This window comes from Castor canadensis, chromosome 6, assembly GCF_047511655.1.
Source record: "Castor canadensis chromosome 6, mCasCan1.hap1v2, whole genome shotgun sequence".
NCBI lineage: Eukaryota > Metazoa > Chordata > Mammalia > Rodentia > Castoridae > Castor > Castor canadensis.
In genome coordinates, this window is record NC_133391.1 from 45,042,832 (window position 1) to 45,070,666 (window position 27,835).

The following is a 27,835-nucleotide window of genomic DNA, read 5'->3' on the forward strand; positions in this document are numbered from 1 at the left end:
CTTTCTCAAAGGAAGAAATTCAAATGGCCAAAAAACACATGAAAAATTGCCCACCATCCCTAGCAATAAAGGAAATGCAAATTAAAACCACACTAAAATTCTACCTCACCCCTGTTAGAATAGCCATCATTAGCAACACCACCACAAACAGGTGATGGCGAGGATGTGGGGAAAAAGGAACCCTCTTACACTGCTGGTGGGAATGTAAGCTAGTACAACCACTCTGGAAAAAAAATTTGGAGGCTTCTTAAAAATCTAAACATTGATCTACCATATGATCCAGCAATACCACTCTTGGGGATATACCCAAAAGAATGTGACACAGGTTACTCCAGAGGCACCTGCACACCCATGTTTATTGCGGCACTATTCACAATAGCCAAGTTATGGAAACAGCCAAGATGCCCCACTACTGATGAATGGATTAAGAAAATGTGGTATTTATACACATGGAATTTTATGCAGCCATGAAGAAGAATGAAATGTTATCATTCACAGGTAAATGGATGGAACTGGAGAACATCATTCTGAGTGAGGTTAGCCTGGCCCCAAAGACCAAAAGTTGTAAGTTCTCCCTCATATGGGGAGATTAGATCAAGGGCAAACACAACAAGGGGATTGGACTTTGATCACATGATTAAGCGAGAACACACAAGGAAGTATGAGGATAGGTAAGACACCCAAAAAACTAGATAGCATTTGTTGCTCTCAACACAGAGAAACTAAAGCAGATATTTAAAAGCAACTGAGGCCAATAGGAGAAGAGGACCAGGAACTAGAGAAAATGTTAGTTCAAGAAGAATTAACTTAGACGGTAACACACATGCACAGGAAATCAATGCGAGTCAACTCCCTGTATAGCTATCCTTATCTCAACTAGCAAAAATCCTTGGTCCTTCTTATTATTGCCTATATGCTCTCTTCAACAAAATTAGAGATAAGGGCAAAATAGTTTCTGCCTGGTAGCGAGGGGTTAGGGTGGGTAAGGGGGGGTGGGGGGGTAAGAGAGGGGGCAGGGGGAAGGGGGAAGAAATGACCCAAACATTGTATGCACATATGAATAAAAAAATAAATAAAATAAAATAAATAAAATAAAAATTTCCTTCATATTCTTGAAAATAAGTCTCAGTTAAGTTCATGCCCTTTTCATCTTTCCTCATAGATGTCCTATTTTGAAATAAGATGCCTTATTTTGATAGATGTTCGTTCCTGTATTTCCTTCAAGCTTCTCATTTTCCTAAACTGAGAATATAAATATGGTCTAAATTCATTACTTCAAAATATAAAACACACCTCCTACTCCACAAAATATATTATGAAATGAAATCTTTCCCTTCTAAGTTATCTTTGAAATGCAATTGTAGGATCTCACCAAACATCTATCCCCCTTCCCCGCCCTTTTTGTTGTTGTTGTTGTTCTTAATTGACTTCCCAGACTTCTCTTTTCTCTTCATCCTTTATGTTTATCTGTATGCTGTTAATTTTGATGTTTTTTTTTTTTTTTCCTTTCCCCTGGGACAGGGTTTGGCTATGTTGCCCTAATAATGTAGCCTCCCTAATGCTGGAATTACAAATGTGTACCACCATGCGTGGCTTATGATATGCTAATTATTTCCTCTTTCACTTTTTCATTGAAAAACAATCCCTACTCTATTATACACTGAAAGGGAATGAAGCCTCTATTTCAATCCTGAATCATCTAGTAGTGAATAGTTTCCTTAAATTATGGGTCCAAATAACATCTATTTAACTAAAAAAGTGGCAATATACAAGAGTTGATATTCAACAATGTGTTTTCTGTAGGAAATACCTTTAAAATAATCAGCAGAGAATACAACTGGCAGTGAGTAAAAAGCTTTTAATGCTTGAATTTATTTCTTTTAAGTGCTTTTAAGTATGAATAAAACTTATATGTAGTCGGGTACTGGTGGCTCACACTGGTAATCCAAGCTACACAGGAGACAGGAGGATTGTGTGGTTTGAAGTCAGCCCTGGGTGAGTCCCTATCTCAAAAAATCCCATCACAAAAAAGGGCTAGAGAAGTGGCTCAAGTGATAAGAGCACCTGCCTTGCAAGCATGAGGCCCTGAGTTTAAACCTCAATGCTAACAAAAACAAAACAAAACAAAATTTGTATGTAATAAAACCTTGTATTGTACTAGTTATAAGCAAGAGTGGAAACTTCTCATGTAAACACCACTGATTCAAATCTCAATTCTGAAAAGACAGAGTATTTTATAACCAAATCTTTACCATATGGTAAGTGGCAAGACAACAAAATCTAAAAGCCAAATGTCAAACAGCAACTTATTGATAAAACCTTTATTTAGCTGACTGTTCCACATATGCTCATACACATCAAAAAGAGAGAATGCCAGTCAGGTTAGGACAAGTACCTTCTATTAGTTATTACTGAGCTAATAACAACATCTGGTGAACAGGAATTATTATAAATAGAGGTAAGAAGACTTTCAAAGTTTAAGCATGACAACTGAAATGAGAGATTTTCAATTAAAAACTGGCTTTTAAAAAAATAAATAATTATATCCAAGGATTTAAAGCTGTACAAATTTGATTAAGCCTCAGAAGTTACCCATATGTCATTGGTTTGTATCCTATCAATATAGAAAGCTATACAAATAGTGAAAGTTTTGGTTTATTGAGCCACTGAAACTAAACACTGATTGAACTCTATAAAAGTCATAATAAAGTTGGAATTTTTAAATGGCCTTTTCCATTCTGGTCCTTATTGCTTTGCTCATGCAAAACCACATTGAACTACTAGGGCCTCCAGATTGCAGTTTCTGGAGGACCTGCATTATTTCCTGAATTATCTTGGGTGACATGTATACATCAGGCACCTATCTCAAAGGATATAGCACAGATATCCCTAAATTTCACCCTCAAAATTGATCTGAAGCAATAACTCTGTGTTATATATAGTTTCCTGAGAGTTTGTATTGATTTCCAATTCAGACAATCAAACTGATAGGCTGTTGTAAGGTAACAGTGAACAAATCTTATTGGAAGAAACTGCTGTGAGGCTGTCTATGTGAATAAATGTCACCAGAAAGCATGCTTCACTATGGTTTGGGGTTGGAGGAAGGGACAGGAAGTGAAAAGCCACACACTTTTTTTACCTGTCAGATTTGAGAAATTACTGGGTTCACACAGAGTTCTGCTGCAGCAGGGAAACCTGCTGATTATTACCATGCATGAAGATGAAGATACAAAGACTGTTAAAAATAACATTGGGATTAAAAGAAAAAATTTAAACACTCATTCTCTCAACCTCCAGAGGCGAGAACTGGGAAGAAGGTAAGAGGAAAATTTCTGTTAGCAGAAACACTTTCAGTGTTTAAAAGCACAAATGTTGTGTTTATTACTTTACCAATTAGAATAAACACATAAAATACTTGACATTTTGGGAACTTAGAATGAAAAGCAAAAGCTTGCTGGGACAGATGAGGTACTTTCTCTATATAAGCGTGTGTGTGTGTGTGTGTGTGTGTGTGTGTGTGTTTTTTTAGTTGAGACAAGGTCTAGATATGTAGTCCAGGTTGGCCTTTAACTCTTCATCTTCTTACCTCAGCTTCCCAAGTTCTGGGATTACAGTTATGTGCTACCACAACTGGTGTAGGTACTTTTATTTTTCTTTAATCAATAATGACACAGGCAAGTAAACAGTCTAAAAGATGAGGGTTAACTGTCTAGTCTTATTTTATGAGGTAATACCAATTCAATTTCCTCAAGTGTGATTTAGTTTCAACCCATCTGGCTGGTTTCATTTGTTTTATTTTTTTGTTTCCTTTTAACAGGTGACATTCTTGAGGCTTTGTGGAAGGTAAAGCATCTATCCAGGGTCATATTGGTTAGTAACAATAGTAAAAATGGATACTTTTACCACAAAGTTATCTTGTTTATCTACAAGCCCCACTATTTCTTTCTTCCTGTATGTCAGTAACAGGAACAGTTACAAGTTACCACCTTACCCATATTTTGTCTTTTTCTAAAAAATGAGTTAAGATTTTCCCTTTTTTAAAAAAAGAAGAGCTAAATGAGAGCACATTAAACTAGAATACCTCTGTCTTCACAACTAAATCCTCACACTCAAAAATGAAACAAAGGCAAGCCCTGACCAGTAATATAAAGGGTCAAAGTATCATCTATTTTCAGAAAGTTGAGGGCTCACACAAACCCCCTGACATTTTGCAAAATGCCTCTCTCAGATATTAAAAAAAATTGCTATATACTTTCAAAAGGAATTTAGTCTATATTTAAGGCTCCTCAGAATGTGAGTAATTAGAATTACATACTTAATATTAACTCTTTCTCCATCTCAATTGTTTCTTATTGGAAAGAAGACAAAAAATTCACCTTTATCAGTGAGCTTCTGAAAAACATTTGTCCAGTTTGTGGCTCCTGGCTTCCTCCCCCCAAATAAAACAATAAACAGCCAGCTGGGCATTAAGAAAAGGACTAAAAAGTCACCCAGTGGAAGAGCTTTTCCTTTTCCATAAAATAGCACAGATTGGGCCATGTGTTGTGACAACTATTTTATGGTACTTTTCTGAGTTTTGTGTATGTTGTTTTTAAGTAGAAAAAGCACAACTTTCCCATTGACAAGGAAACAAATGCCAAGAGCTCAGAGGTGAGTTTAAAATTCAGATACTTTAAGATGGATGACTTTCTAAATTGGAATGAATGAGTCTGTTTCTCTTAACAATGCCAGTTCTCTTTCCCATTTGTTCCCTTTGTGGCAGGATCTCAAACAGTCAAACATAAGAAGCCACAGTGATTTCCAAGTTTGTACAAAAAAATTTTTTTTAAAAATGAGACAACTTATTGGTCTTCAATCTTCCTGTGAAGTTGTAGTAAGTGTTAACTCCAAGGTGAGGCTCAAGTGACTTTCTTAAGGTCACGTAAGGCACTAAAAGATGAACAAATAACCCCAGAAGTACTCCCACCAGTCTACATTTCTAACCACTAGACCACACTAGCTCACATGTCTGATTCATTTTAAGAACTGAGTAGATCAGTATTTTCAGAGGTCCAATTATGTATGCTCTTCAAATGAATTTTGAAATCTGTCATTACAAGATAAAACATGCTAATGAAAACTGACAAGTCTAGTGCTTCTAATTCCTCCTTTTTCTTTGGTAGCCAAGAGGCTCCTTCCAATATCATTAACAAAGATTTTAGAAGAAATCTATATATCCCTAAATCCTAGTTGACACAGCTAAGTCAACTGATTTAGTATTTTTCTACTTGGTATACCAATAAGTACTAGAATTAAGACACTAGCTCTGAATTCTGTGAACAAATTAGAATCAGGGAAACTTAAAAAATACTTATGTACAGGCCCCACCAAAGACCAGTGAATCAAAATCTTTGAATCAGCTATTAGTATTTTTTTTTAAAGTTCCCTATGTATGCTAAGGTATAGCCAGTATTGAGTACTACTGATTGAAGTTCTGTTAAATGTTTTTTATTTTTTAAAATTGGAGAACAGTAGGGCAGAACAGGCCCTACCTGGGGGGCGTTGGTATCAGTGTGTGTGTGTGTGTGTGTGTGTGTGTAGATGGGGAAAGGGTGTGGGAGGGTGAATATGGTGCAAATACTGCGTATACATGTATGTAAATGGAAAAATGATACCTGTTGAAACTACTCCAGGAATGGGGAGTGGGGGATGAAGGAGAATGGTGGAGGGGGTGAATTAAAGTATGACATATTTGATATACTGTAAAAACTTTTGTAAATGCCACAGTGTAACCCCACCTAGCACAACTCCCCCCACCCCCCCCAAAAAAAGAAGAGAACAAATTGTTTTGAGGTAGGATCTTGTTATATTGCCCAGGATGGCCTTGAATTCTTATCCTCAAGCAATCGTCTTGCTTCAGCCTACTGAGTAGCTGGGATTATAGGCACATTCCACCTGCCCGAAGTTTCTGAAGTGAATAGATTTGTGGAGCTTTAATCATTTGTTACAGTTAACTAATGGTTAGTTTCTGTAAGAAACTAGTAGTAAGGGAAATGTTTTAACATAAGTAACAAAGAAGAAGGTAATACTATCAAAAGACATGTCTTATTTCAGGAGTTTAAGTGTTATTTCTACTGGGGGAAGGAGGGAGTCTTCTTTAGACTTCCTAAGGAGGTGGTTACACTGAACTGGGAAAAGTCATTTCAAATACAGGCCATAGTGTTATCAAAGATGATTGTAAGGAGGAACAGTGAACACAATGTATGGACATAAAAAAGAAATAAGTTAGATAGGCAGGTGTGGACCATTTTAGGAGGAACTTAAATTTCATGAAAAATTATGTGCTTGAAGTATGGAAGTTACTAGGTTTTTCCATTAATTTCTCCCCTCCCCATCAGAGTTAAACTTTAGTGAGAAGATTATAGCTGGAAGGATGACTAGTTGATTGATGAGACACGTGGCAAGTCAGTCTGCTTAGAAAGGCTATAAACTGCAGCAGTCTAGGCACATAATGAAGGCCTGACATGGACTAGAAGCAGTGGGATGGAGAAAACAACTTTATAAGAGCAGTTATAAAGACAGAATGATTAGCTATAAAAGATAAAGGGTAAAGAATGATGGCGGGGGGGTGAATTTAACTATGATATATTGTTAAGAACTTTTGTAAATGTCACTACATATCCCTGGTACAGAAAAAAAAAAAAGATAAAAGGGCAAGAAAAGCACAAACAACAAGTCACATTTCAATTCTGGGTAATTAGGAAGATGCAAATGCCATGGAAAGAAAGAGAGGACATCTGAAAGGAAGGTAAGTTCACTCTTTGAGTTTGAAATGCCTGAGGGATATCCACATGGAGATGCTCAGCACAAAGAAAAAAGTTTGATCTGTAACCTAAGAGAGCTATCAGAGCTGAAGATGCAATTCTTGGGTGAGGGACACAGAAAGGCTTGATAGCGATGACTCATTTTCTACCAAAAGTAACTTCACTTTTCTTTACCAATTATATTTGCTCTAATTTCTTGGACTAATAACTCATCTGAATTTCTGCTGTTTAGCTATCCCACCTCCAAAACTATAACTTGATATCAACTTCCTTTTTCCATACCTATACCAGAATGACTAAAAACTTCTGAGGTAGGGTTTGTAGGGGAAGAAAGGAGCCCAGAAGATCAATCCTATTACAAATCTATGATCTCTATCCTCATCTGGACACTTCATATCACTTGTTAATTTTCTTTCACTCTGGGATTACCTCCTTTTCTGGATCATCTCAGCGAGTACCACTTTTTTCACACTCTACACAATCATCAACCTCTATACTGCTTTCTATTTATAACCTTACCTAATAGCCACATCATTCTTCACTTACTTCTTCTTGTATCAGAACATGTAGTATTTCCTGTACAGACTATTCTGTCTGCCTGTGTCTCTGATCTCATTCCTTTGAGACCCTGCTCTGTCATATGTATCTATGCCCCACCTGACCTCAGCTTCAATTACTTTTCTTTACTGGCTCCTTCCCCGTGACCTACAAATATGCTCAAGTCCTTACTGGCCAATCTCCCCAAACCCTTATCAAATTTCTGAGGAGAGAAATCTATATTCACTGGCTCTATTTCCTTATCTTAGCCTGGGATATAGGGGTTCTTATATTCCTTCAAATTATATATATATATCTTTCTCATGCTTTCAATTTATAATCATGTATCTCAACATATAATCTTAGTAGTAGAAAATCAGAAGCATTTAATTGTATAGGTTTCAGAATTTGATTTGGGAGCATATGAAAATCATACCTAAATCTTAGCATTTTAAGTAAGCAACATTTTTCTCTGCACTGAAAAAGGAATAATAGTTTTAATTTGGCAATTGCTTTGTTTTCATGAAACACTTTTGCAGTGCAGTTGATTTGTCACTTACTGCAGCTGAAAACATCCATGTGGTGAAAAACATCATAACGTGGGGCCTAAAAACCTCACTGGAAAGAAAATCATCAAATAAATGAAACCGAAATATCCAGAAGATTCTGTTCACTGTAATGTGATTTTCCCACCACAGAAACCGCAGTTGTTTATCAAACCATTTGTAGCAGCTTCCTAAGTACTTTTTTTGCACAGCGATTTTTAGTATTAAGTAAAGTTTGTGTATTTTGATATGTTCCTATGTCATTTAAGGCACAGTATATACGAGCTATTAAACTGACAATAGCCAACTACTAAACTCTTCATGTAAAGTGGAGGGTAGAACAACACAAACAGCAATAGTGAGAACCAGATGATTCTGGTTCAAACAAATCCAAACTTTGTTTCACCTTTTGGTTCTTGTAATATGCTCTAGAACTCTATAAGATAATTAAACAAGGAGTGAAATGGAAGTATTTGAATTTTATCTTTAAGAACCATATGACTTTACTGTTAATTGGAATGAGACAAGAAAAGTCAGGGGCAGAAAGAATATTTAAAAGGTGTCAAGACTCTATCACACACAAACTAAACAGAAGTGTTTAAAACCAATAAAGAAACACACTAGGGGCTGGTGAAGTGGCTTAAGTGGTAGAGTCCCTGCCTAGCAAGTGTGAGGCCCTGAGTTCAACCACCAGTACTAAAAAAAAAAGAAAGAAAAGAAACACAGAAGATCCAGGATCCTGAAATTCTAAACACTCTTAATACACCTGGGGATGATTTTTCTCCTTATAACTTCATTCATATTTGCAAGACTAATAAAATACTTTGTGGAGGCATGACTTAAGTAAGTGGTAGAGCACCCACCTAGCAAGTATGTGGCCTTGAGTTCAAACCTGAATAACCCCCCACCCCCCCAAAAAAAAGTAAAAAAAAAAAAAAAAAAAAAACTGTAAAACTAACTAGTTTTACCAAAGGAAGCGTTTGCCTGTAGAGAGAAAATTCAAGGAAGAAATATCAACAAATAAACACTTAACAAATCATCCAGAATTATGTCTGTGATGCAACAGATAAATAACTACAAGAAGTATTGCCTTATTTACCTAATAGGGGACGAATTTTTCTACTACCAATTCTATATTACCAGTCCACAGAGTATCAGACAACTAAGTCCCTAGAAGGTAAAAGCAATATTTGGAATAAAGTTTTGAACAAAAGATATTAAAATTAAAATGTTCACTTATTCTTAATCATGTGAATTAAAAGATAATCTTATTTACATCTAATTTTTGAGTGATTTTATTAAATATTTCATAAAAATTCTATTTGTAAAAAACAATGCTAGTTTTTGTTGAAAGCAGCAATTCTCTGTATGCCAAACAGTTGCATCTTTATCAACTTATACCCACTCTGGAAGGTTTGACTCATTGTAGAGACTGTGTCTCAGTAATGAAAGTCTTTCCTTTCATTCATAATAGCAACTACTTTTGTTATTTCACATGTAATGCAATTTTATCAGCATTACCAAATGTGTGTTGAATTCTATAATAGCAACAATAATTTATCCAAGTTTCTCCTATCCACTCATTCATTTGATTTATTCCATGAATATTCACTGAGTTATTAAGTACCAGATTGATTCACATGAGGAACACAAAAGCAATCCAGACTTGACCACTTTATCTACTATAAACATTTTTCCTGATTTAGTACTGTTTACACATTGTTCAAACACACTATTTGGATGAATGGAAAGTCTCTTATTTTCATGTAGACACATGTGTATGTCTATAAATTTTTTTGGGGGGGTAAACTACATATTTATGTCCCCAAGAGTGATTTATGGGTCATGGAAGATGAAAAGCCATGGAAGGTAAAAATCATAAAGATGGAAAGAAAAAAGTTAGTTAACAGAATTAAACACAGTGGTCACATAGGTCAAACTTAGAAATGATGCCCTAAATTAATTCTTCTAGGGAAGATTATTGATTTGTGGAGGAAGGGGAAAAATCAGTCAGAAACAGTAATGAAATGATGGTAGTAATATGGGGTTTTGGAAGCAGAAGTATACAAGGTTTATTCTTTTTTTTCCCCTCTCTCTTTTTTAGTGGTGGGATTCATGTATTCTGGGCAAGTGCTCTGACATTTAGCTATGCCCCCAGCCCTAGTTCACCTTATTTTTTTATTTTTATTTTTTTTTTGTGGTACTTAGGGCTTGAATTCAGGGCCTATACCTTGAGCCACTCCACTACCCTCCCCCGCCAGCCCTATTTTGTGATGGGTGTTTTTGAGATAGAGTCTCTGAACTATTTTCCTGGGCTGGCCTTGAACCGTGATCCTCCTGATCTCTGACTCCTGAGTCACTAGGATTATAGGAGTGAGCCACTGGCGTCTGGCTCATTTTTAAAATTAAGATCAAGAGGCAAAATATTACAAAATAACTCTGACATTCAAGGCAAGGAGAGAACTTGTGGAAATAGAAACAGTAAGAAAAGAGAGGTAGATTTAAGAAAGGAAAGGGAAAAAGGGAAAAAAAGGAATGTCATACCTTTGATGACATTCACAGTCTCTTCATAGGCTATGTTCCATGGTTACCCCCATCTTCCATTCTTCTAACCTGGCCTGTCTAGTGTCTCCTTACCCTATTATCAGCATGCTTAAGCCTCCACTACCCTGAGAAGTCTTCCGAAGATTTACGACATCCTATTGGATTATAATCCCCTTCCTCCTTTCTAATTATGCCAACCGTATGAGAAGAATGGCCAGTTTTTGCTATCTCTAGTATCTCAACAGTTGTCTACTGTAACAGCATTTGCAAACTGGTTTCCATGCCTATTTTTCTATGGAAACTGCTTTTTTGAAGGTCACCCACTACAACTACTTAATTGTCAGAACCACAGTCTTTTTTCTAATTCAGCGGAAGATAATTACTTCATCCTCAAAAATGTAATTTTACTCCTTTCTTCAACTTTAAACCCACTTTGGACTCCTCAACAGAGTTTTGGTTGTGTACATTCCTTTCTGAAGTACTTTGTGCACTGAGGTGCCTGTCTGTGTTTTGAAGTTAGATAGATTTGAGCTTGAATTCCAGTTGTGACAAACTTGGGCTAAGTGTTTGTTTCTTTATTCCTCTGGTAAACAGAACACTATCACCGATCTCACCGAACTGTCAGAACTGAATGAAATAATGTATGTAAGAGTCTAGCACATGATGTATAAAAAATTGTCTGATCTCTGAGTCTCTTTACCATCCTTCAGCCCAAGTTCCACATTTTCAACTATTTTCTGGGAAACTATCCAACTAGATGATCTACCTGAATCTTAAGCTGAACAGGAAGTCTTGGTGCTTGTAGAGCAGGTATAATATTAAATGTATCAACTCCTTCAACTAGTTCTTCTTACCCACTTCCCTAAAGGCACTGGTACCTTCTTAATTACCTGTATTAATATTTTGAAACCACGTTTGACTCCTCTTCCATTGTTAAACCCTGTAGATTCTAGAGCTGTAATGTCTCTAATTACTTGTCTCTCTTTTCACTTTCATTGCTCTTTGTTTAACTACAATGTCAGTAGCACAGGCTTTGAGAAAATCAATTCCAATAACGGTGGAGATAAGATCCAGAATGCGGGGGTTCACGAGAAGCACTGGAATCACTGAGAGTAGGTGAGCAATTCCAGAAGTTTCATAGGTGAATGGATGACAGTTTGAGGTGAAGGACAAAGGATAAGTAGGTTTGATTTTTTCTGTTTTGTTTTTAAAAATTTAAACATGAATATGCAGTTTTAGGCAGAAGGGAAGGCATCAACAAAGAGTGAGAAGTGATAGCTTCCAAACTAATCTCATTCATTTAATCACTCATTCATTGCCAAACATTTTTGTAACTCTGAGATATTCTAGGCAAAATGGTAAGTGTTAGGTATACAGTACCTAATGGAGTAAAATCAGACATAGAACTAGCCTCTAAAAATCATCAAGTCTAGTGAGGGAGGCAGATGTTATTTAAGTAATCATATAATTAAATATAAAACTGAAAGTAATCACAATTAAATAAAAAATTGAAAAGTTGCTAGGAAACAGAAGTACACAGTGTTGTGAAGACCTATTTATAAGTATATTTGATCTAGTCGAGGAAGTCAGAAAAAGTTTCTTGATGAGAAAACACTTCCTTAAGTTCTGACAGATAAAGAGTAATTAACCAAAAGAAGAGGGGATGAAGAGCATTTTGGTTCTGGAGTAAGATGGTGTATAGAAACCTCCTCCATATGACTCCAAGAATGGCAAGGGTCAGGGTAACAAAGGACAGACTATATTCCGAAGAAAGAGAGGAAGAGCATCAGGAATCAATGATGTTAAAACAGTTAAAAAGCACAGAGAAAAACAAAGGCTATGTAGCAGAGAAAAATGGGAAACAGCCTGAAGCTCCAACCCTGGCTCCTTATGGGGAGGGGAAGCAGAAGCTGCAACCACAAGATAAGCCAGGCAACCCTGGTGACAAAAGACTGGCAGTCCCAGCTGCAGGAAAAACAGTTCTTAAAAGCCTTAAACCCAGCGTGAGCATTTGGTGTGACAGTGACTCCTGTGTGGCAGGCCAGCACTGAAGAAGAAATCCATTTTGTCACTTTCCATATCTCAGAGTATTATGGCCAGTTATGGCCAGGCACCATCTCTGGGGGTGGGCGGAGGGGGGGGGGCGGCTATTGTATGAGACTGAGCTATATAAGGAGGACCTGAAAATAAGAAACCAAGGAGCTTGGGGACACCCTGCCAGTGTCTGAGTAGGCAGTTGTGGAGAACAGGAGGGCTGGACACAGACCCAGAGACAGACTAAGCTTAAGCAGCAGGGAGCTCAGTCTGTGAAGGGTGCAGTGGTAGGCTGTCCTGTCCTCTGTGGCAGGAGCAAGCCCCCTCACCTGAGATTATTACTACAGAGATTGACAGCTCCAACTCCAAGCCTGTGACCAGCAGATTGGTTGGCCTCTGGTGCTACCTTTCTGCTGCATGTGGTGAGAATTCCAAGACCAGGTACAGCAGATCTTTGCATACTCCCAGCCTCCTCCCTGGTGCAGGGTGCTGTACTTTTTGGAAGGGGTCAGAAAGTACTGAGGCTGGCACACAGAATGCCAGGTTCCCTCAGTTTTGTCCTCCCAGTGCAGATTTCAGTGCTCACTTTAATCCCCCCACTTTCTGACACACTTAGGGACACTAGGTTTGGATATTTACTGTTGATGGGTGCACAAACTGGGGGGTTCTGGAGCAAGTGGCAAGCCAGTTGGTCTACAGGATGCAAAGCTCTTTTGGGCAAGCAGTGGCACTCTATGCACAAAAAGGAAGCTTCTAGAGTAAACGTTGCCCTGAAGCTGACAACTGAAATATGCTGGACCTCTTCCACATACAGCACCAGCTTGAATAATAACATCTATAATAGACTCCAACTACAACTCACTCCTCCCACCCCCAGCAGATTGTAATATTAGGGGACCCAGAAAGAAACTTCTTCAATCCTTTATTGTTTTTTAAAACAATTTTTTTTGACAGTACTGGGGTTTGAACTCATGGCCTCATGCTTGGTAGACAAGCACTCTATCATCTAGAGCCATTTAGCCCTTTTTTTAAAAAAGTTGTTTTTTGAGGTAAGGTCTTGCCAACATTATCCTGAAATTGAACTGCAATCCTCCTGCTTTCATCTCTAGAGCAGCTGGGATTACAGGTATATACTATCATACATGGCATATATTTATTGCTCTTCTTGACTTTACATAATTTTATTATGTATTTTTCTTTATTTTGTAATTAGATTTTATAGCTTGTTCTTTCTCTTCTTCACAGTCTTCTCCTCCTTTAAAATATTTAACTCTACTTCTTCTTTTGTTCCTCTTTCTCTGTACGCTCCTTTATTTCTTTATTATTATTACTTTTACCTTAATTTTAAGTTCATAGTTATCCTTCATACATTATTTTTGCCATTTTCTTTTCTATGGTTACTGGTGTGTAGTGGTAGGTTTATTTGATTTTAATTTTATTTCTATGTCTGTTTTTTTGTGATGCTGTCATTGACAGTGGTTTGTTTTTTCTTCTCTGGATGGCACAGGGAGTAGAGCCCTCAAAAGAAGGCTGCTTACAAAGACCACCCCCATATAATACTGGAAGATACTCATTTTAACAGATGAGCAAATTGCAAGTTAGAAACACAAGAAACTGAAAAAGGAAGGTAACATGACTCTTTCAAAAGTTCACAATTCTTCAGTAACTGAATCCAAGGATACTGGTGGAAATGCCAAAGAATTCAGAAGTCTAATTTTAAAACTGATCAATGACATCAAATAGGTTTCATATACATAGATGAAGTAAAGCAGTCAATTCAAGACCTGGAATGAAAAATTCAACAACTTGGAAATTCAGCAAATATACAGAGATTGTGAAAAAACAAAATACAAAACAACAATAAAATGGAAAGTTTGCAAATGAAAAACTCAATAAATCAAATAAAAACTCAATAGAAAGCATCACCAGTGGACAAGTCCAGGCAGAATAAAGAATTCCAGGGACTGAAGTCAGGCTGAGGAATTATTACACTCAGATAGCAACAAAGAAAAAAAAAAATCCATCATGACCACAACAGCCAAGATGTCTGGGACATGATTAATAGAGAAAACCTACAAATCTGTGGTGTAGAAGGAACTGAGACACAGATTAAAGGGCTAGAAGACTTTTTTATTTTTTACAAACATGTTCTACATATAAATGTGTGTATGATCATGTTTGTTTTTGTGCATATGTTTATCTTTTGGACCTATCTTCCACATATAAGAGAAAACATGTAGTCTTTGTCTGTCTGAACCTAGGGATAGAAAACTTATTCAATGAAATTACAGCAGTAAACTTCCAAAATTCAGGGAAAGAAACAAATATCCAAGTACATGAGACAATTAGAACCGCAAATAGACATGACCAGAGAAGAACCTCTTCACATCATATTATAGTTAAAATCCCAGGAGTACAAAACAAACAAATATTGAATGCTGCATGAGAGAAGAGCCAAGTTACTTACAAAGGCAAACCTATTAGGATACCAACAAACCTCTTAGCAGAAATCCTAAAGGTCTACATAACGAGTATGGGATGATGTGTTTCAAGCCCTGAAACAAAATAACTGCTAATCAAGATTATGACATCCAGCAAAAATAACCTTTAAAATCAAAGGAGAAATAAAGGCCTTTTATGATAAGCATAGAATAAAGCAATTGATGATCATGAAGTCAGCATGGCAGACTTAAGTAAAAGGAATACTACACATAGAAAAAATATATACATAAGCACAAGTGTTTGAGAAAGAACAACTCTCAAAAGGAGAAGAAACAAATGAGAAGTAGTAAAGAAAGAAACAATGTTAACTTGGTAAATCAGCAAACCTCTAAGATGAAGAAGGGAAAAGTTAGCACATAACTCTCAATAATAATTTTAAAGACAAATCATATTAAATCTTAAATTAAAAGAATCAGACTGCTACTCAGTAGGTGGAGATTGGAAGGATCATGGTTTGAGGCTAGCCCAGAAAAAATGTTTGTGAGACCCCCACCTTTCCTGCCCCCCCAACAAATAAGCTGGGTGAGGTGGCGTGTGTCTGTGATCTCAGCTATAAGGGAAGCACAGGTAGGAGTACTGCAGTCCAGGCTGGCTCTATGTAAAAACAATGCAAAATAACTAAAAGCAAAAAGGGCTGAGAGAATGGCTCAGGTGGTAGAGTATCTACCTAATAAGCACAAGGCCCTAGGTTCAAACCTTAGTACCACTCCCCCACCACATACATACACACACAAAAGGCACAGATGGAATGAATTAAAAAGCATGGCACAACTGTTTGCTGTCTACAATAAATTCACCTCACTGGCCAAGACACACACAGACTGAAAATTAAAGGACAGAAAATGATATTCCAAGCAAAAGGAATCCAAGAGCAAGCAGCAAAAGCTATACTCATGTGTGTCAAAACAGATCTCAAGCCACAATTAGAGTGGATAAAGTAAGTCACTACATATTAATAATGGGAACAATCCATCAAGAATTATATATGCACCAAAAAGTGGTGTACCCAATTTCAGAAAATAAACACTACTTGGAAATAAAGGGATAGATAGGCTCAGATACAATAACAGTAGGTGACTTCAGTACCCACTCTCATCAATACAGAAAAAAAAAAAAGAAACTGCACCATAGATCAAATGACTTGACATCTAATAGCAGCAAAATTCTTCTTAGCATTCCATGGAACTTTCTCCAAAATAGATGACATTTTAGGCCATTAAAAAGTAAGTCTTTACAAATACAAAAACTGAATTTATGTCTTGTATCTTACCAGATGATAGTGGAATAAAATTAGAAATAGCAAGAAAAATTACAGAAACTATACACAGATTGAGCAATATACATTTGAACAACCAATTGGTCATTGAAGAAATTAGGCAGGATTTAAAAATTCCTAAAATCAAATGAAAATGAAAACAATATATCAGAATCTGTGAGATACAGAAAAGGCAGGTCTAACAGGAAAGTTTATACCTATAAGTACCTACATTAAAAAATCAGTTATGGAGGCTTCTTAAAAAACTAAAAATAGATCTGCCATACAATCCAGCAATACCACTCTTAGGGATATACCTAAAGGAATATGACTCAAGTTACTACAAAGGCACCTGCACATGCATGTTTACTGTACACTATTCACAATAGATAAAGTTTTGGAAACAGCCAAGATGCCCCACTACTGACAAATTGATTAAGAAAATGTGGCATTTATACACAATGGAATTTTACGCAGCCACAAAGAAGAATGAAATTTTGTAATTTATAGGTAAATGGACGGAACTGGAGAACATCATCTTAAGCGATGTTAGTCAGGTGGTACAAATAATGTGTACACATGTATGTATGGGAAGGGGGGATGAAAGAGAGCAGCTAAGGGGGTGAATATGAGTATGATATATTTGATACACTTTAAGAACATTTTTGCAAATACTCCAATGTACCCCCCCACCCAGCACAACAATAAAATAAGTGTAACTATAAAAAAAAAAAAAAGACAGAATTTTGAGGAAAAAAGTAAGATTGATCTTGGGTTGGTGGAGTGGCTCACATTGTAGAGGGCCTACGTAAGCATAAGGCCCTGAGTTCAAACCCCAGTACCACCTTAAATAAATACTAATGTTGTACCCAATGTCTTAGAAAACCAACAAGTCAAACCCAAATGAGTAGAAGGAAATAAACAATAAAGGTTAGGGAGGAAATTAATGGATATTAAAAGCACAATACAAAGGATCAATGAAACAAAGAGTTGGTTCTTTGAAAGATAAACAAGAATGGTAAACCTTTAGCCAAACTAAACAAAAGAAAGAGCAAGAAGAGCCTCATTAATACAATTAGAGATGAAAAAGGGGCTTTACAACAGATACCACTGAAATCCCAAGGATCATTAGGGAGTATTTTGAAAGCATATATTTCAATCAATTAGAAAATCTAGAAGACATGGTTAAGTTTCTAGACACATGACCTATCAAAATAGAACTGAGACCAACTTAAACAGATCTGTAACTAGCAATGATATCAAAGAAATAATAAATAATCCATCAACAAAGAAGAGACTAGGACCAGACAGACTCACTGTTAAATTCCATCAGACTTTTAAAAAAGAATGAACACCAATGCTCCTCAAACTATTTCATAAAATAGAAAGGGAAGGAATGCTTCTAAACTCATTCTACAAGACAGGATTACCCTGATACCAAAACTAGATAAGGACAGAACAAAAAAGAAAACTGTAGCTCAATCTCCCTAATAAACATAGGTGAAAAATTTTTCAATAAAATACTTGCAAACCAAATTCAGCAACACATTAAAAAGATTATAATAATATGATCTAGTTGGTTTCATTACATGGATGTACAAAGATGGATCAACATACCCAAATCAATTAGTATAATTATAGCACCATTAAATAGATCAAGGACAAAAATCACATGATTAGCTCAATAGATGCAGAAAAAGTCTTTGACAAAATTCAACATTCCTACATGATAAAAGCCCTGAAGAAACTAGGAATTGAGGGTCCGTGGCTCAACATAATAAAGGCTATAAACAACAAACCTACAGCCAACATTATACTCAGTGGGGGGAAAAACTGAAAGCTTTTCCTTAAAAACAGGGGATAAGAAATGGGTGTCCATTCCATTCTCTTATTCAGTACAGTGCTTGAATTTTTAGCTAGGGCAATAAGACAAGGACAAGAAACAGAAGAGATACACATAGGAAAGGAAAATGTCAAATTATCCCTATTTGCAGATGATATGATGCTATATTAAAAGGCCAAAAATACTCCACCAGAAGACTCTTAGATCTGGTAAACATTTTCAGCAAAGTAGCAAGATACAAAATTAATACAAAAAATCAGTAGCCGTTCTATATATCAATAATGAACATGCTGAAAAAGAAATCAGTAATACAATCCCATCCACAATAGCCTTAAAAAAAGAAAATACCTAGGAATAAAACTATCCAAGGAGGTGAAAGGTCTCTACAATAAAACATATGAAACACTGAAGAAAGACACTGAAAAAAAAAATGGAAAAACCACCCTCACATATTCAATAATCAGCAGAATATTGTACAAATGACCGTATTACTAAAAGTAATTTACAGATTCAACACAATCCCCCATCAAAATTCCAATGCCATTCTTTAGAGAACTAGAAAAACAATCCTAAAATTCATACAAAAGGACAAAAGACCCCAAACAGCCAAAGCAATTCTGAGGAAAAACAGCAATGCTGGAGGTATCATAATACCCAACTTCAAATCATACTACAGAGCCCCTGTGAAAAAAAACAGCATGGTATGAGCCCAAAAACAGACATGCTGAGCAATTAAATAGAGGATTCAGAAATAAACCCACAGAGCTACAGCCATTGATTCTAAACAAAGGTACCAAAAACATGCTGGAGAAAAGACAGCCTTTTCAATGCATATTCAAATGTACATGAATGAAACTAGAATCATACCTCTGTATGTAAAAGTAAGTTCAAAATGGATCAAAGATGGACTGGAGGTGTGGCTCAAGCAGTAAAGTGCCTGCTTTGTAAGTGTGAAGCCCTGAGTTCAAACCCCAACTCACCAAAATGGATCAAAGACCTTAATGTAAGACCTAAAACTTTGAAACTACTATGGGAAAATACTTAAAAATAGAGTCTTTGGCAATTACTTACTAAATAGAACTCCAATTGCTCAGCATATAAGAGCAAGAATTGACAAATGAATTTGTATCAAATTAAAAAACTTCACAGCAAAGGAAATAATTACCAAAGTGAAGAGGTCCAATGGGAGAAAATCCTTGCTACTTGTTTATCTGACAGATTAACATTCAAAGTACATGAAGAACTAAAAAAATTGGCAGGTGTCAGTGGCTCATTCTTGTAATCTTAGCTACTTGGGAGGCTGAGGTTGGTAGGATTGTGGTTTGAGGCCAGCCTGGGCAAAAAGTTTGTAAGACCCCATTTCAACCAATAGCTGGTGTGATGGCGCTTGCTATCAAGTCAAGCTCAAGCTATGAGGGAGACTGAGGTTGAGAAGATCGTGGTTCCAGGCTAGCCTGGGCAAAAAAGTTTGTGAGACCCCATCTCAACAGAAAGTGGTACGTGCCTGTCATCCCAGCAACAGCAGGAAGATTAGCATAGGAGGATTGCAGTCCAGGCTGGCCCGGGGAAAAAAAGCAAGACCCTATCTCCAAAATAACCAGAAAAAAAGGGCTGGCCTAAATGGTAGAACATGAAGCTCTGAGATCAAACCCCAGTACCACCACCACCAAAAACAAAAAAACAAAAAATTAAACACCAAAATAACAAATAATCTAATCAATAAATGGGCAAATGAATTAAATAGACAGTTCTCAAGAGAATTACAAATGAGCAATAAATTCATGAAAAAGTTCACCATCCTAGGCCATCAGGGAAATGTAAATCAAAATTACATTGAGATTCCATCTCACCTCAGTCAGAAAGGCTAAAAATCAAGAAAAGAAACAATAAATGGTGGCTAGGATGTTTGGGAAAAGGAACCCTCATACACTACTGAGGGAATGTGAATTAGTACAGTTCATTCTAGAAACTTGTCTGGAGGATCCTTAGAAAACTAAAAATAGAACTACCATATGATTCAACTATACCACTCTTGGGCATATACCCAAAGGAATCTAAGTCAGTATACAATAGAAATACCTGCACAAACATTTACTATGACAATTTTCACATTAGTCAAGTTATGGAATCACCTTATGTGCCCATGAATAGATGATATATGGTGTATATATACACAATTCAGTCATAAAGAACAAAATTACATCATTTGTAGGAAAATAGATGAAACTGGAGATCATGTTAAGTGAAGGAAGCTAACAAAGAAAGACAAATATTGCATGTTCAGATGTAGAATCTGTATTAATAAAAAAAGACATGAAAGTAGAAGGGGGACTATTTGCGAAGAGGAAAGGGATCACTGGCGGGGTGTGTGGTAAGAGGAGAAGAGCCAGGGTAAGGGGGCATACGAATATGATCAAAGTACATTACATACATTTATGATGTTACAATGAAACCCATTATTTTGTATAATTAATATATGCTAATTAAAAACTTTTGAACCTGTGTCTTGCACTGGGAGTGATTTTGATGAATAAGTTATGAAAGAAGGTAACAGAGTGGCAGGTATGGGAGAACAAGTAAGGAGGTATAAGATAAGGCTGGAGAAGTAAGTAGGGGCTCCACCATGCAGGGCCCTGCAGTGTTTTTTTTTTAAAGAACAGTTGGAAGCCTTTGAAGTCCTGATGTAAGGTGTAAGATGGAACTGGCTCTGACCTCAGATCTCTGCAAGATGATCTTCCTAAAGCACACATATCATAATGTTACTCTGTTCAAATATTAAATCACTTTCATTCTCCCTGAACTAAACTTATCTACCAGTAAAGAATCTATCTGTACAACAGACTCAACCACTCTTTCCAGCTGTCTTGACCTCTTGACTGTTCGCATTCTAAGTACTCATCTAGTCATTTGCACATCTTGAAATCCTTTGTCTTTGGAAGTCATTACAAATACTATTTCTATGAAACCTTTTCTTCCTTATTGAGATTTGAATCCCAATATTTTGTGCTTCTTTTTTGGCATTTAACACCTTCAATTTTTTTTTATTGTAGTTACTTGTGAACATGTTGATTTTATCTTTCCCCAGTGTCTAGGAGGCTGTAATTTTTGAGGGCAGAGGATTTGTTCACCTTTGTATCCCCTACAGAGTCTAAGACTTAGTCTTACCCATTGTGTGCTCAAGAAAACATTTACTGAGAAAGTTTTGAGTCCAATTTTTAATTATTTTAGAAAATTTCCATCACTGTACTGATGGCTGCTTATATACTAATTTACAGTTATGATGCTATAACAAAGCTTGACTCTCACACTTTCAGGTATACATGGGCTCTACTTACCCTGGTTTACATGGCATGACATTAAAAATAAAAATGTTCAAATAAACTTTTAAATAGAAAAATAAAGATTTTAAGTAATGTATGTATCTATCCTTTAGCTGACAAATGGTATTATCTTAGAGAAGAAACAGGTTATTGCAAAGTTTCTTAGGTCAAAGAAGCTGTATCAGTGAACACTTAAAGTCTTTTCATCAATGATGGGCAAAAAAGTAAGGAGTAAAAATGGAAAACATTATTCCATAGATGTGTGTGTGTGTGTGTTGCTGGGGATCAAACCCAAGGCTTCATGTACGCTAAGTAAGTTCTCTATTTCTGAGCTTCAACCCCAATACATATTTTAGAGCCATTTAAAAATAATTCCTTAAATGAAATTTGAAAAAAATCAGAAACATTCACATAAAATAAATTTGTAAGGCTCCTCTTTTCACCAATGAGACTTATGTTCAAAAGAAAATGTAAGGAATAAATTTAAAGGGGAAAAAAGGTGCACAGTTATAGAGATTCTGTAGGCAAAAGAGTTTAAAAATCTATTTTAGCCTTAAAAAATAAACTTACACATTTTATTTTACTCTTTAACACCTCTAAGTATATGCTGAAATACAAAACCATTCCTTTGCATTTAGGGAAAGCTCCTTCTCTTTGATAAGGACAATGTCAACCCTAGTCTGCAGTAGAGAACAAAAGAATCTTGGGAATGTTCTTCCATTTACTTAAATGTGCACTCTGTACTTCTACAGAAAGGTGATTAGTCATATCACTTAAATGTATTTCTTTGCCAAGCTTAATGATTAAGATACCTAACAAAGTATAACACTTAGACAGTATCACCATAGATTTCTATCATCAAAATTAAATTGTTTGCTATGCTAAATACACTTGTTTTCATTATGTTTTAGTAGCCTTTGACAAACTGCATTAGAACAGTTTCTTTGCCAGGTATGATGGCATGTACCTGTAGTTCCAGCTACTTGGAAGGCTGAGGCAGGAGGATCTTTTGAGTCCAGGAGTTTGAGACCAGCCTGGGCAACAAAATAATAACCTGTGTCATTTAAAAATGAAACAAGAATAACAACAAAACCCCCAAACTTGGATTCAGTCCAATTCCTCACACTGCTAATGAGAAAGATAATACCCAATAAGTTTAAATAATTTTTGCATGGTTCTACTGCTAGTTAGGGATGAAAATATGATATTATCAAAAATGTGACCAAATTTAGGGTAGCAAGAGACCTTTGTATAAGTTAAAGGTGGTCTTTGGGATAAGAAAATTACATTTAATAAAGACAATTTTTAATAAAAATTAAAAATAAGCCAAACATGGTGGTGCACACTTTGCCATCCCAGCTACTCAGGAGGCAGAGGCAGGAGGATCATGAGTTTGAGGGCAGCCCAGGTGAAGTTAGCAAGATCCTATTTTGAAAACAAAATACAAACAACAGGGCGAGAAGCATGGCTCAAGTAGCTTAGCCAAGCACAAGCCCCTTGGTTCTATCCCTAGCACTGTGAAAAAAATTATATAAATTAAAATAGCAATTAACGTTATCTTAGGTAACAAGCTAAAGTTCCCCTAAATTTAAAAACCGGTATAGACATATAAGGCTGGTACCATTAAGGACTTCTAAGAGAAACCAAGAAATCAGATGAGAATATACCATGGAGAGGTATGCCATTATGGGCTTTCCATTTTAGAACTATTATCTAGAAAATGGAGATAAAAGCTTTGATTATAAAAGACTATGACAGCCAAATAAAATAAATGTTTTCTTATAACAGATGGCTTATGCCCTGATCATGTTTGCATTTAATGCTTCAGGATTACCTATTAATAAGGAAGCAGGGATGCTTTTCATTGATAGTTCTAATTCAAAAGAAGCAAGTTCTTTGTAAATCACTTTGTAGTGATATATTACACGCACGTTTGTTTAAGGGGTTGGGTTGGAATGACTTTAAAATTTTATACCTAAATCCTGTTTGTGACAAGTCTATAGAGCAGCTTTGCTGGTGAGAGTTGGAAAAGCTTTTCTTCATATTTATTACTGTGTGGCAATTCTGTCAAACTAGTGGTTCCAGCTGTATTTTTTCCCCCCAATGCTCTACAATTGAAGTGGAATCAACAGGGGTGTCTCACAATGATTACCACACTTTTACAGTGGAGAATCCCAAGGCTGATGGTGACCTTGCCCGTAAACCTCATGCTTTCTATTCTCAGGGAGCTCAGTCAGATGGGCAGATGGCACTGCTAGACGAGGGATGGTTCCTGAAACTGAGTCTGTGATTACTGAGGGCAACTGCTGTTAACTGCTACCATTATCACTGCTGTTGTGCTTGGGATTGGGAAAGCTGGAAAGCAGAAGGCACATCTTTTTGTTGGGGATACTTGGTGACCTTTCTTCTTTGTAGTGCTGGGGATGGAGCCCAGGGCTGTATGCATTGGTGACTTTTAACATGGATTTTTAAGGCAGAAGGTTGGAGATTCTGAAGTACTTATGGATAAATAAAAAACCAACATTTTAAATTGCTCAAGGGGAATTCTGAGGGAAAAAACAGTGTAGAAAGTAGGCTTTAACTTGAAATTTAAACAAGTTTTTTTTTTTAGAAAGGATCTGGATTCCTACATGTTAGGGAAAACGCCACACAAAGAAAACTCACGTCCAAGGGCAGGGTTTAATGGCAGGTACGAGGTAGTGCAGGAAGAAGAAAGGACAAAAGGGAAGGGATTCAGGCCAGGCATGGCCTTTTACAGGAGAGGGAGGGTAAGGGGTTGGCGCATACGCGCGGGGTGGGGGGCGGTCCCTGATGGAGGTGGAGCTTGTTTTTAGGAGCACAGGAAACCTTGTTAAGGGGGGGGAATGGCTCCATTTTCCATGAGGTGCCGCTAATTTATAAAATGGCAGCATTATTGTTCTATCACTACATACCTCTAAGTCAGCTGAGGGTAAAGATACTTCAATTAAATGATGTTTTCTTATGTAAATTCTCAGCCATTAGTATGGGAGGTAAAGAAATAATCTTATTGTTTAGTCCTCAGTTAATAGATACATACTTAAACTTCAAAATGCCAAAGGTAATGGAATAAGCATAGTAAGATAAACAAACCTAAGATTTGTATAGGCAACCAAATCAAAAAGGAATTTTATGGATACCAAGGAATCCAAAGGAAATACTACTAGGTATTAAGACATTATTTATATGGTCTCAAATTCAAGACTATTACAGTTTTTTCCCTTGGCTCATAAGGTACTCATTTTGCATATGTAATAGAGATTCCTAGAACAGGAGAAATTGCCATTAAAAGTCCACGAAGGACTAACATCAATTAGAATAGGAATACTTCAGTTTTGGAGAAAATGCATATATAAGTTTCTATAAACTACTGGGTATGAGGTCAGGTGAGATGACTTTTAAAGTTCAATCTTTGGAACCCTCATGCAGTGCTAGTGGAAATGTAAAATAGTGCAGCTGGTATAGAAAACAGCTTCACAGTTCCTCAAAAAGTTAAACACAGAGCTATCAATTAACAGAATAATTCACTCCTGTGTGTGTAAATGAAAGAACTGAAAACATGTTTACACAGAAAGCCCATACACAAATGCTGATGCATAATAGCACTATTATCCACAGCAGCCAAAAAGTGGAAACAAATCAAATGACCTACAACTGATTAATGGGTAAACAAATGTAGTATATCCATACAATGGAATATTCTTTGGCTGTAAAAAGGAACGAAGTACTGCTATATGCTATAACATGGACAAAAACATCTAAAACATAGTATGGAAAGAAGCTAGACACAAAAGGCAATTATCATATGATTCCTTTTGTATGAAATTTTCAGAACAGGTAAATCCATAAAGACAGAGAGTAGATAAATAGGTATCAGAAGATAGGAGAAGGGGAAATTGGGGCTGAGCTAATACAAAGTTTCTTTTGGGGGTAGTTAAAATGTTCTTAGATGGTATTGATGATTGCACAAGATAGGGAATTGTATACATTAAAACTGAATTTTGTGTTAATAAAATTCAATATAAAATTTCATGATTATAAGGAAATAGACAAATGATTTAGAAAATCTAATCTGATCTCAAATACCAAACTAAATTTGGAATGTTAAGAGAAAGACTTGGGAATGCTTCTGAGAACCAACATGGTTTTTAAGAAACTATAGTTCCCCTTTGTTTTTTATGGTGTGCTCACAAATTTCTATGAGGAAATCAGTAATGGGCAGGCTTTCAAAACCAGCCTACTGGGTAAAAAGCCTTAGTTGCATCTTTCCATTCATGCCTGGGAGCCCTAGAGAAGTGATTCTCCAGAGTATCTCTGTGTATGACGGTTACCTAAAGTGGCTGCCTGCACCCAGTGATGGCTTTTGTTTAGTGATCATGGTCAAGTTGAGCTTGTTTAAATACCATTTCCCAGGACTTACATGCTACTCCCCAAACAACAGGAATACTCAAAGCTTTTAGAGGGAATAACCTATCGCATGATTTCTGCCTAGGAAGCAGGCCACAGTTCACTGGAAACAGCCAGTTAAGATAAAATGTAAGCAGACATTTTGGAGATGGTCTTGAAAGCTTTCCATTAGAGAATATCAAGGGCATAAAAGGAGGAATGGCACGTATTTATGTTAGACAACCACAAGTCACTTTACCCTTTGTTTTTCCTGAAAGGAAAGTACTCATCTTCATTAGATAACTAAATAATTCCCATGGAACACAACATGCATCTCTCTCCTGGGTATGACTCCCATGCTATAATTAACCACAGACCATTAAAAATATAAACTAGTATTTACAAAGTAGCAATTTACAAAGGTTCCATATTAAACACAGATGAAAAAGTTAATTTTAAGTCTCAGTACCCTTGAGAAAACTTGACTCCCCTTTTCAGCACCTAGACCACACATAAAGGAACTCAGATCAGGAAATCTGTTTCTTGATGCCTTCTCTTTGGCTGCCTGTTTTTGTCGGGAACTTTCCTGGACTTCTCAGCTTCAGGACAACATTGGCACACTCTCCACTTGTGTTACAGACTCAAGTATAATGACAGCGGTCCAAGAAGATCAAGGACAACTAAAAGCAAAGGATAAAGGAAAAGGAGAGATGGGACAGGGCCAAGTAAGTTGTCCTAGGGCTACAAATATCTTTTCAAAGAAACTAGTCTGGATACTGTGACTATGTGAAAAGGATTCTTTATTTTAATTAATTAAAAAATTTGTTTGCAGTACTAAGGATTGAACCCAAGGCCTGGTGCATGCTAGGCAAGCACTGTCCCACTTGAACCATGACCCTATTCCTTTTGTTTGTAATTTGTCTTTTTGGTGGCACTGGGGAATTGAACCCAGGGTCTTGCAGTTGCTATGCAGGCATTCTATCACTTGGGCCATGCCCCCAGCCCTTTTTGCTTTAGTTATTTTTGGTATAGGGTCTCACATTTTTGTCTGGGGTCAGCCTGGACTGCAATCCTCCCATTTATGCCTCCTGTTAAATGTAGCTGGGATTATAGACAGGTACCACCATGCCCAGCTGAAGAGTGATTCTTCAGACTTATTTCCTATAGTGTGGGTGAAATAGGAACTTTGAAGAGACTATGAAAAGCAATGTATAATACAGTATGATATTGCATCATAAAATGCAGTTTTATGCAAGTTGTTACTGTGTTTTCTAATTTGAGATACAGGATGGAAGGTGTGGCTCAAGTGATAAGAGTACCTGCTTTGCAAGTGCAAAACCCTGTGTTCAAACCCTAGCCCCACCAAAAACAAAGAAAAAAAAAAGTTACTGTAGTATAAAGCTAATAATTTGTCAACATATCCTTTAGGAATCCTGTAACATTGTCTTCTAAAAGTTATTCAGCAATATATAGAACTTTATCAAATTTGATATAAAAATACTTCAAAATATATAAATACATTAACAGACTTTATACAGTAAAAAATACAGGTACTAAAATACTTACAGAAGGCTATACATATATTATGAACATTTTATTAAAAGTCATACATCAATGACTATGAAGAGAGCCTGATATCTTATTAGGGCGTATTTATTTGGAAAAATCAGATTCAAGTTTGTATTTGTTCAACATACAGACCTTTTCAGAATAAAATCTGAAGAGTAAAGTCTGATAAAGTTCACCCCAACAGAATTATAAATAGGGGTGTAAGTATAAATCTCAGCAATGACTTGGTTATTTTTTTGCATTTCTAATCAGTTCTTCAAAAATTGCATGAATTAATTATAAATATTACCAATGTTTTTCTACATGTAATGAATTCTTGAAAATCTTTATATTTATTGAAGATCCAAGATGGCAACTAGGGTACTGAAGCAGAAAGCCTAAGCTCTGTGACTCCAAAAACCTCCCTGAGATGTTGGAGCCACACTTGGGTAATTCTGACTGCTTCTAGCCAAAATAATAACTGCCATCACATTGGGTGC

General features: G+C 36.4%; 1 protein-coding gene across 5 annotated transcripts in view; it reads right to left on the minus strand.

The window, feature by feature from the left end:
* Positions 1-27,835, minus strand: part of Rpap2 (RNA polymerase II associated protein 2) — a 105,909-nt gene that overhangs the window by 19,318 nt on the left and 58,756 nt on the right. Inside the window, exon 13 of one of the 5 annotated variants that reach the window (XM_074076477.1) lies at positions 1,110-26,467. The exons of the other annotated variants lie outside the window; for them this stretch is intronic. Within the exon in view, the coding sequence (XP_073932578.1) occupies positions 26,458-26,467 (10 nt within the window). The 3' untranslated portion in view covers positions 1,110-26,457. Of the gene's footprint in view, positions 1-1,109; positions 26,468-27,835 lie in introns of those variants that run through there. 5 annotated transcript variants of the gene reach the window in all.